General features: G+C 45.8%; 1 protein-coding gene across 1 annotated transcript; it reads right to left on the bottom strand.

The window, feature by feature from the left end:
• Positions 1-8,815: 8,815 nt before the first annotated feature.
• Positions 8,816-9,469, bottom strand: LOC126704657 (uncharacterized). The gene has a single exon (XM_050403690.1). It carries the CDS (start codon positions 9,467-9,469, stop codon positions 8,816-8,818), a length of 654 nt encoding a protein of 217 aa, XP_050259647.1.
• Between the last annotated feature and the right edge of the window lie 1,356 nt (positions 9,470-10,825).

Here is a 10,825-nt window from a genome sequence, read left to right as displayed (position 1 = left end):
AAAATTTCTCCCACCCCCACTCCCAAAAAAAAAAAAAAAAAAAAAAACCATTTTTTCCTACCATGGAGGAAGGGTTCGTTCTTATGAAAATTTTTATAGATATGGTTAGAATTGTTGGTATCCTGTCAAAGTCCTGTAATTTAACTGACATTTAGGGTGCAAATTGCCCCTCCCACAATTATTAGATTAAAAAAGAAATTTGATAGCATCTGTAGGCACCAAAGACGGGCTTGCTGGGCCAAACCACTATTTGGGCTCACAATTTATTTATCTGGTGGGTTTGGGTATCCCACCTTGGGTTGTCCTAGGCTAAGGGACCCAATGAAGTCATTTTTCTCTCTTTCTCAATTTTATCCTCACTTTATCTCCCTTACTCCTTTCTTTCCTCAGAATTGCATCCCCCCACTATCCATTCATTTCTCCTATTTATAGCCTTTGTTAATGGGGTGATCATCATTATCTTCTCCCTTAGTGCAAAGAAGGGTCCAATGTCAATGGGCTTAAGTGGATTTTTAGGAACGAGTGGCTTTGGAAATGGTTCCCACTTCAGTTAATGTGTTCAGCAGCAGAGTTTCCTAAGGTTCTGCTAGGCACTTAAACGGCAATGTGTCCAGGCAATGTGACCGAGCATATGCATAGTACCCGAAAATGGTTTCCCTAGCATCCTGTGAGCAAGGCGTACACAATCCACCTTCTAAGTGTCCGGACAACACTCAGTCCACGTTGGTAACTATTCATGGGTTTGGGCCGGGGCTCTTGTTGATGTGAAGGTTGGATTTTTGGCCTATATCATTGATTCATGGTCCAAGGCCCAATATGAACTTGGGCATTAGGTGCCGTACAATAGCTCCCCCTTGGTTCGTCCTCGGTCCCCGAGGATGAATCAAGGAGTCAAAGAGGTAGTGTTTTGCCTAAGAAATCCAACGGACGTGCTTGGGGGGTTACAACGGTCCATAAATGCGCTTTTCAAAAGACGCGTCGCTTCAGATGCTGTGGCTCTGCCGTCATTATTACCTAGCGGTTCACAAAACGAGGCGCACGTGTGGATTTCTCTGGGCATTTCTAAGGTCACTCCCTTTTTACTTCATCATTGCTAATTAATGTTACTCATTGCACACCAATTGATGCTTTCCTTGGCTCCTATAAATAACCCATCTTAATCCATTTTCTCACTTTTCACTCTCTATCATTTCGAAACTTCTCTCTGCCGAGCATTCTCTTACACACCAGTCTACTAACCCAGAATCCTCCTCTCCCTTAGAGCCAGAAGTAAGTTTTCTTCCCCTTTCCTTTATTTTCATTTCCTTCCCCAGAGCCCCTTTTTAATTTCTAGTCATAGGATGGGTTTTGCTTACCTCTTGAACGCCGGAGCTCCCTTAGTCATCTTTAGGCAAGCCTTTAGCGTCCCTGATGATGTGGAGTTGGCTTATTGTCACGAAAGTGAAATCGCCCTCCACAGAGGGGCAGGCACGGCCTTTTTCCCGCTGATGTCCATCCCAGAAGGCGAGGTCAGGTTTCCCATAGATCCGCTTCTACTTAACACCCTTAAATACTATGGGTTGAGTGCCGACCAACTTCCCCCCAACTTTTACTGGGTAGTGAGTTGTGTGGGTAAGCTGAACCAAACGTTCGGCTTACAATTAGACCACTACGACATAAACCACATGTACAGCCTTTGTGGAAAGAAGAAATCAAACTATTACTTAAAGACTAGAGATAACAGGGTACGGCTGATTTCTTGTTTGCCGTACTCTAATAGGAATTCTGTTGGGGAATTTATTTGGGTGCACAGCAATTGGTTTGCCAGTGACATCTCTCCCCCTTTGTCACAGTACGAAGTTGGATCGTCCTAACCTTCAATTCCTCATGTTTCCTAAATTTGTAAATACATGATTTACTTTAACCTTGATTCGTTTTCTTTTCGCTGCAGACGGTTCAGTGTTCACTCAAGATATCAGAACAGTTCACGTCCGAGACTTAAATTTTGTGCTAAGGTCCGAGATCTTCATTCACCGGGACAGGCAACTTCATGCTTCTCACCTCATCCTCGGCGTAGACCCGGTATACTCCACTTAGCAACCTTTCAGCCAAGCCCTCATTGTAGATAGCCCACTCATTTCTTATATAGATGTTCAGCACGTGAACTTCCTCCCCTCTAGCATTACTATAGAAGAAGCTCGTGACCTCGTCCCGCGGTATACTTGTTCGGACGAACTCGCGCCTATAAAGGACAAATCGGCCGAAGTAGCATCCAAGCATCTCCGGGAATGCACTCACGAGGCCGTTCAATGTGAAGCCATACAAGCTGAACTCGTGAATCCGGTTCAAGTAGCCGCGCAAGAAGCCGCGAAGTCTAGTGACTCTTCCAGGACCCATTCCACTCCTAAAGACATAGTGACCAGAAGGACTTTGACTGTCAGCCGTTTCATCCCTAGGGCAAGCCAGGCCGTTCAGCAGCAGACTCCACCCCATATACTGAATGAGAGGGTGAAGGATCTTACCGAGGAGGTTGATCAGGAGAAAGCGAGTAAGGAAGAGGCTGTGAAAATGGCTAAGGACAAAACAAAAATTGCCGAATCTGTCGAGAAGAAGGCTGCTGCTGTGGAGAAATCTCGGGTTTTGGCAGAGAAGAAATCGGCGGAGTTGGTGGCACGGCAGAATGAAACAAAAGTGAAGCTGGTCAAAATAGCAAGCCTGAACTCCACTCTATCTAAAAAGGTTGCTGATCTACGGGCAGCCCTTGAAGCTTGTGAGAGTAAGTGGTACGATGAGGGGTTTGCCGATGCCGAGAAGAGCGTAGAGCCGGTGGTTATGCAAGCTCGGCAGCTATCTTTCCTGAAGGGCTGGATGGCTGCTCTACAGGCCCTAGGGGTGCCCGATGACTCCCCTCTTAGGGACCCTGATCAAATCCCCGTTCTAGTCTCTGTCCCTACAGCTAAAAACCCAGCTGGTCCAAACGAAGAGGAGGAGACAAATAGTTTGAGAGAGCTGGTGGAGCAAATTGATGCCCACGTGGAGATGATCGGGGTAGAAGTAACCAGTAACCCTCCCACTAAAGGCCCTCAAGGTGAAGATGCCCATTCCTAGCCCCTCCTGCCCAAGCACCACTCCGCCGAGATGACCTCTAAGATGCAGCCTGTGGAACTTTCTTCCTAATTGCCAAACTTGCTTTACATTTCTTTTATTCGCTTTTATTCTTATAGTTTTTATTTAATTTCGAGTTGATTTGCCCAAGTCGCCGGGCTGTGGCGGCTAGACAATTATTTCCTGGTTTTAAACAATTTGCTCGGGCTTTGAATCTCAATATCACCGGGTTTTGGTGATGACAAAATTGATTTATCATGCTTGATTTCAAACTTGTGTTATTTTCCAATCAATTGTGATGATGCATGTATATTTTCTCCTTCTTGTGTTTGTTTCAAAGTTTCTGCAAGTGTATACGTGGCTTTCCCTTGCTGGTTGATTGGGGTTGAACCGGGAAGTCGAATTGTGCTTTCTGGAATTCCGAGTGAGTTTTCTGCCTGCTCGGTGATGGGGATTGAACCGAAAAGCAAGCTTCTATCCTTAGAAATGTTTTTGTTAGGTTCTAAATGTTTAGAACAATTGGCAAATCGTGAGCACAAACTTGTCTAGATATAAATCTTAGAGTCTATAAGTATTATTAGACAATACTCAAGGTGATTCAAGTCAAGATTCAAGAACATACAAGTTGCAGGAAAAAGATTTCATAATCTGTCTGGTTCGATCGATCAAAAGATAGGCTCGATTTATCGAAAGTCGTATCTGCAGAATTTTAATTAAGCCCAAACAGCAGCTCAAGCCCATTTAGGATTAGGGCTTCTAATCTACTTCTCCTAGTCTATAAAGGAAACCCTAAGCATGTTTTTAAGTGGATTTTTAGAGAGAAAAGAGTGTGCCTCTTTTGTATTTAGGGTTTTGTTCCTAAAATGCTCTCTTATGTCTTCTACCAGTGCTATTCCTTGAAGAATCTCAAGATCCGGTATTGTAGAAGTTGCTGCCTTCTCTTGTCATCAAAGGTGTTGATGATCTAAACCTTCAAGGGTGGTCTTAGAGTCACAAACAGGAGAGTTTGTGTTACTAAACCTTTGAGTGGGATCTCAAAGTCACAAACGGGGGTATTTGTGTTTTGCAAAGGCCAAAGAAAGAAGGAGTCTGTGGATTTGGAGCTTGGATGTGGTCGTGTCAGTAAGTTCTACTGGTTGGTAGCAATAAGAAATCGAGCGTGGGGGCTTGTAAGTCTTATTGTATGAACTTGGATTCTTTCTAGTGGATTTGCTTTTTATCTTGAGGATAGCTAGGTTAAATCCTCCCTAGGTTTTTTACTGGTTTTGTTTTCCTGGGTTATCATATCGTTGTGTTATTTATCTTTCCACTGCTTTGCATGATATGATTGTTTGATTGTGATAACCTAGATTTGGAATTTGGACTAAGTAACAACTTTACTAATTACCTAGGTTAATCCAATTGTGTTTTAAGGGGTCTAAAAACTAACAATTTTAGTAAGGTTTCCGCCTGCTCGGTGATAGGAATCGAACCGAGAAGCAGGCTTCTATCCTTAGAAATATTTTAGTAAAGTTTCCACATGCTCAGTGATAGGGATCGAACCAAGAAGCAGGCTTCTGTTCTTAGAAATATTTTAGTAAGGTTTCCACCTACTCGGTGATAGGAATCGAACTGAGAAGTAGGCTTCTATCCTTAGAAATATTTTAGTAAGGTTTCCACCTGCTCGGTGATAGGAAACGAACTAAGAAGCAGGCTTTTGTCCTTAGAAATTTTAGTAAGGTTTCCACCTGCTCGGCGATAGGAATCGAACTGAGAAGTAAGCTTCTATCCTTAGAAATATTTTAGTAAGGTTTCCACCTGCTCAGTGATAGGAAACGAACCGAGAAGCAGGCTTTTGTCCTTAGAAATATTTTAGTAAGGTTTCCACCTGCTTGGTGATAGGAATCGAACCGAGAAGCAGGCTTTTGTCCTTAGAAATATTTTAGTAAGGTTTCCACCTGCTCGGTGATAGGGATCAAACTGGGAAGCAGGTTTCTGTCCTTAGAAATATTTTAGTAAAGTTTCCACCTGCTCAGTGATAGGAATCGAATAGAGAAGCAGGCTTTTGTCCTTAGAGATGTTTTTGAGCTGCTTGAATTTCCTTAGCTTCCCACTTGTCCATCAACCAGACATAGTGAACAAAAAGATTTTGCCCGGCAAGAATGAACTAGTTGCATTTCTATCATATGAGCTAGTACAATGTACATTTTTTTTCACGCATGGACGGTCAATGATAAAACCTCTTAAAATTATAAGCATTCTACGGTCGGGGTAATGGTACTTCGTTCATGTCTTCAAGATAATACGCCTCCACACCTGCAATAGCTGTAACTCTGTACAGCCCTTCCCAAGTTTAGGCTAGCTTCCCGGCATTTGTATCCTGCATGCTTCCTACTGCCTTTCTTAGTACTAGGTCTCCGGCACTGAATTCTCTCACCCTAACACCTTCGTTGTAGCGCCGGGCAAGCTTTTGCTGATACTCTGCTAGCCTTATGGTTGTTGCTTCTCGGTGTTCTTCAAGTAGATCTAGGTGCTCCATCAGCTGAACTTCGTTCCGTTTCATATTGAATTCTGAAACTCGTGCACTACCTAAATTGACCTTAGCTAGTATCACGGCTTCAGCTCCGTAAGTGAGAGAGAATGGGGTTTCACCCGTGGATCTTCGAGGAGTTGTCTGGTATGCCCACAAAATAGTTGGTAGTTCTTTAGCCTAGTTGCCCTTTGCTCCTTCCAACCTTTGCTTCAAGCCGTTCACGATCACCTTGTTCACGGCCTCAGCCTGGCCATTGCCCTGGGGATACGCCAGAGTAGAGTACCTGTTCCTGATGCCGAGATTGCTGCAAAATTCACGGAAACCTCGACTGTCAAACTATAGCCTGTTATCCGATATAAGGGAGTCCAGGACCCCGAACTTGGTGATTATGTTCTTCCATACGAATTTCTTCACATCTACGTCCTGGATATTGGCCAAGGCCTCTACCTCCGCCCATTTGGTGAAGTAATCAACGGCCATCAACACGAATCTTCGATTGCCCATTGCTCGGGGAAATGGCTCGAGTATGTCCAGCCCCCATTGTGCGAAGGGCCATGGACTGCTAATCTGGTTCAAATGCCCGGTAGGACGGTGTATCTGTGGGGTGTGCTTCTGACACTACTTACACTTCCGACCGTATTCCGTGACGTCCTTCTGCATCTAGGGCCATCAGAATCCTTTAGTCATTGCCCGGTGCGCCAGTGACCATCCCCCAATATGGCTGCCGCATACCCCTTCATGTAACTCGGCCAGGAGTTGGCATACTTTCTTCGGGTGTAAGCATGACAGATATGGCCCTTCGAATGACCTATGATAGAGTTTTCGGTCTACGGACAACCAATACCGGGAAGCCACCCTGCGGACCTTGTTGGCCTCCTTTTCATCATCCGGAATCTGGTCATCGGCCAAGAAATCTACGATGGGATCCATCCAGCTCGGTCCAAGTGTTGCGACTGCTGTAACTTCGACTCTCGCAACCCCCTCATTTCCTACCACCTTAATGCTGGGCTCGGGGACGAGTTCCACTCTGATAAGCCAGGGAATATCCTTGGCAATTGACGATGCTAGAGTGGTGAAAGAGTTAGCATGTCTGTTCTGTGCTTGGGCCACTTGAATCACCTTAACTATACAAAAGCCGTCCATGACCTGCTTCACCAAGTCTAAGTATGCTTTCATTCGAGGATCTCGAGCCTCAAAACTCCCCTGCACCTGGTTAACTATAAGTCTTGAATCCGAATAAATCTCTACATCTCGGGCCTCTAATCATGTAACTGCCCTCAATCCAACAAGCAAAGCTTCATACTCTGCCTCATTGTTGGAGGCATTAAACCCTAACCTAAACGAATACTCCAAGAGAATTCCCTCCAGGGTGATTATGACTACCCCGGCTCCAGCCCCTTTTGCACTGGAAGCCCCATCCACATGTACCTTCCACGGGCAATGTCCCAACTGACAGACCATTTCCCTTTTAGAAGAGAATTCTGCTACAAAATCCGCTAATACCTGCCCCTTTACTGCACTTCTCAGCTTATACCTCACATCGAATGCCCCGTGCTGTGTCCCCCATTTATCTATTTGCCCCGTGAGATCGGATCTTTTCAATAATGACTATAAGGGATGTTCGGTCAGTACATACACGGTATGAGCTTGGAAGTACTGAGGTAACTTCCTGGTAATGTGCACTAGGGCCAACACCAATTTCTCCAAGGGCAAATACCTGGTCTTGGCATCAACTAGAGTCTTGCTGATATAATACACGAGCTGTTGTACTCCTTGGTCCCTTAAAAGCACAGCACTTACAGCATGTTCGGACACCGAGAGGTGCATAAACAATTCCTCTCTGGGCTCAGGTGCACTCAACATCGGTGCTCGCACTAAGTACTCCTTAAGGTTCAGGAAAGCATTTTCACATTCATCATCCCACTGAAACCCTTTCCACTTCTTCAATAGCTGATAAAAAGGATGGCAACGATCTAAAAATTTTGAGAAGAACAAGTTGAGAGCGGTCAGCATCCCGGTCAATACCTGAACTTCTTTCGGGTTGCTCAGTGACCGGAGATGCTTCACGGCTTCTATCTGGTCAGGATTGGCATCACGGTGTAATGATAATTAGCATCGGGGGATATAAACGCCGTTTTCTCCTGATCTTCACCGGCCAGGGCAATCTGATGGTACCCTTGGAAGGCATCTAGGAAGCTCATCCTTGGGTGCCCGTAAGTGGCGTTCACTAATTGATCAATCTTTGGCATGGGGAACGGGTCCTTTGGGCATGCCCGATTCAAATCCGTGAAATCCACACAAACCCTCCATTTGTCGTTCTTCTTCTGGAAAACCACTGTATTCGCCAACCATTCTGGGAAAATGGTCTCTCTTATTGCTCTTGCCTCCTTCAGCTTCTCTACCTCCTGTCTTACTACCTCAACGTGGTCTTTGACCGACCTTCTTGACTTCTACTTCTTTGGGGGATATGAAGGGTCTACATTAAGTTTGTGGACAATAAACCCAGGATCGACCCTGGGGACTTCATAAGGATCCCAAGTGAAAACATCTAAGTTTTACTAGAAATAGTAATATTTGGACCCTTTCCTCGCAACTCATGCTTGCTCTGACCTGAAAATATTTATTAGTGTCTGGCAGTATTTTTACCTTTACTAACTCCTCAGAGCAGCCAGACCCCATTCCTTCTCGAGGGTCCTTTAATTGCTATAATGGGTATTTCTGGGACACATCTCCCTATTCAACACGCCCCTGTTCAAGCCGCCTAGTCTCCTCGTCTCCGATCAGTTGTCCAATGATTCCTCCCTAACTAACCTGATTCCCCCGCTTCCAGTTCACTACAGCAGTAAGGCACTGTCTGGCCGCTTGCTTGTCCCCTTTTATTACAATGACACCCCTCTCAATTGGGAATTTAGTCTTTACATGTAGCGTTGATAGGACGGCCCTCATTGAATGGATCCATGGTCTTCCCAGGATGGTAGTATACAGGGAAAATGAACTTACTATTATGAACGTTACAGATACCTCTTTCCCTCCCATAATCACGGGGAGAGAGATTTGCCCCTCTAGAATCACTACTTTGCCATCAAACACAACCAAGGGTGAAGTGTGCTTTATAAGGTCCTCCTTCTTTAGACCGAGTCCCTTGAATAGATCGGGGTACATCATGTCGGCCCCACTTCCCTAGTCTATCATCACCCTTTTTACTAAGAAGCCGTTTATCTAGGACGCGACCACTAATGCGTCATCATGTAGCTGAATCGTCCCCTCTAAATCGTCATCGTCAAACGAGACGGGCTCCCGTGCAAACTTCATCCTCTTACCCGGCGACTGTAGACCCAGGTTACCTTCTACCGGTACCACTATCAACACTCCTTTCCTCTTTGCTACAATGAGCTTCTCCGACGCAACATGGATTACTTCAATTACCCTCACAGAGGGTGGGAGAGGGTTTCCCCTTTGCCGGGTATCTTGCCCTAGTACTCTGTCCCCCAAGTTTAGCACGAAATCCTTTAAGTGCCCGACCTTGACTAGTTTCCCAAGGTGGTCCTTTAGTACCCGGCATTGTTCGATGGTATGACCCTTGTCTCGGAAATAAGTGCAATACAGATTTTGGTTCCTTCTAGATGGGTCCCCTCCCATCTTGTTCGGCCATCGAAAATACGGCTCATGTTTGATCCTATCAAGAATTTTGTGTACCTGTTCCTTAAACGTCACGATCACTTCTCCCATTTGTGTGGCTAGTTCTTGAATGGCCAGACCCCCACGAGGCCTGAACGGGAAACCTGTCTGCCAAGGACGAGTTATCAACGACGCTTTGCCTTTGCTCTGCAGTCGATCATCTTCTAATCGTTTGTATTCCTCGATGCATCTCATAAGCTACCACAGGCCTTTGGGCGGCTTCTTGGTTTAACACTCTCGTAGCCCGGAATCCTCGAGCAACCCCATCCTAAATGTGCTCGCCACCACCCTTTCGTTATCTCCGCCAATCTCATTGTATAGCTCCCAATACCGGCTGGCGTAACTACGGAGGGTCTCTCTCGCCCTCATTTTCATTAAGAGAAGCGCGTCTACTGGCTGAGGTACTCGGCTGCACGTCACAAACCGGACTCCAAACTCTTGAATTAGCTTGGAGAAACTATGTATGGATCTTTTCCGTAACCCATTAAACCACTCAATGCAGTCGGTCCCAAACTCAAGGGAAGTACCTTGCACATGAGCGCATCGTTATAAGTATACAAAGACATCATCAGAATATAATGGCTGACGTGTTCTACCGGATCAGTCTTCCCGTCATAGCAGTTGAAAGGCGAGCGGGCAAACCTGTCCGGCATTTCAGCTCACTTGATTTCATTCGAAAACGGGGACCGAGCTCTTTTTCGCAAAGCGCAACTCATGGCGTCCGTGGCAGCATTCAGGGGATGCCTCTCTTCTGGGGAGAGTGATTCCCTCACTTGATTATCCCGAGAATGTGAACGGCCCCTGCATTGTCCCGTTTCCCGGGAGGTAGATCGATTCCTATTTCGTTGGGACCCTCTCGAGTGCGAACGGTCTTGGTACCGACAGGATTCCCAGGAATGTGAACGACTTCGCTGCAATCAAGGTCCAGACTGATTGGATCCCTCTTCATATTTATTTCCCCCTATCTCGTCCTGTTGCCAGTCATTTCTGTCTCCTCCCCGGTGTCTACCCCTTACCTCCAACTCCAAACCCTTGACTAATCTGTGGAGCCGTTCGAGCTCTTCATCCAGTTCCTCCCTTTGCCAACGTCCCATGGCACCAGAAATCGTCTGTTAGGTTTGGTACGAACCCTTTCCTGTGCTGGACATCACTTCTAGTTGGTCAGGCCTCCTATCTTCTCGTTGTTTCTGTTTGTGCTCTCACCAACTTGACCCCCGAGAGGACCCTACGGATCCGGTTCCCGCATGGTCCTCCGAACGCCTTTCAGACATTGTCCCCGAGTTTGAGTCACTCTAGAACTACAACATCATAGGAGAGCCCCACGGTAGGCGCCAATTGTAGGCACCAAAGACGGACTTGCTAGGCCAAACCACTATTTGGGCTCACAATTTATTTATTTGGTGGGTCTGGGTATCCTACCTTAGGTTATCCTAGGTTAAGGGACCAATGGAGTCATTTTTCTCTCTTTCTCAATTTTATCCTCTCTCTATCTCCCTTACTCCTTTCTTTCCTCAGAATTGCATCCCCCCACTATCCATTCATTTCTCCTAT

The sequence above is a fragment of the Quercus robur genome, chromosome 11 (assembly GCF_932294415.1).
Source record: "Quercus robur chromosome 11, dhQueRobu3.1, whole genome shotgun sequence".
In the NCBI taxonomy this organism is placed as follows: domain Eukaryota; kingdom Viridiplantae; phylum Streptophyta; class Magnoliopsida; order Fagales; family Fagaceae; genus Quercus; species Quercus robur.
The sequence above is the reverse complement of the archived record's forward strand: the minus strand, read 5'-3'. Positions and strand labels throughout refer to the sequence as shown.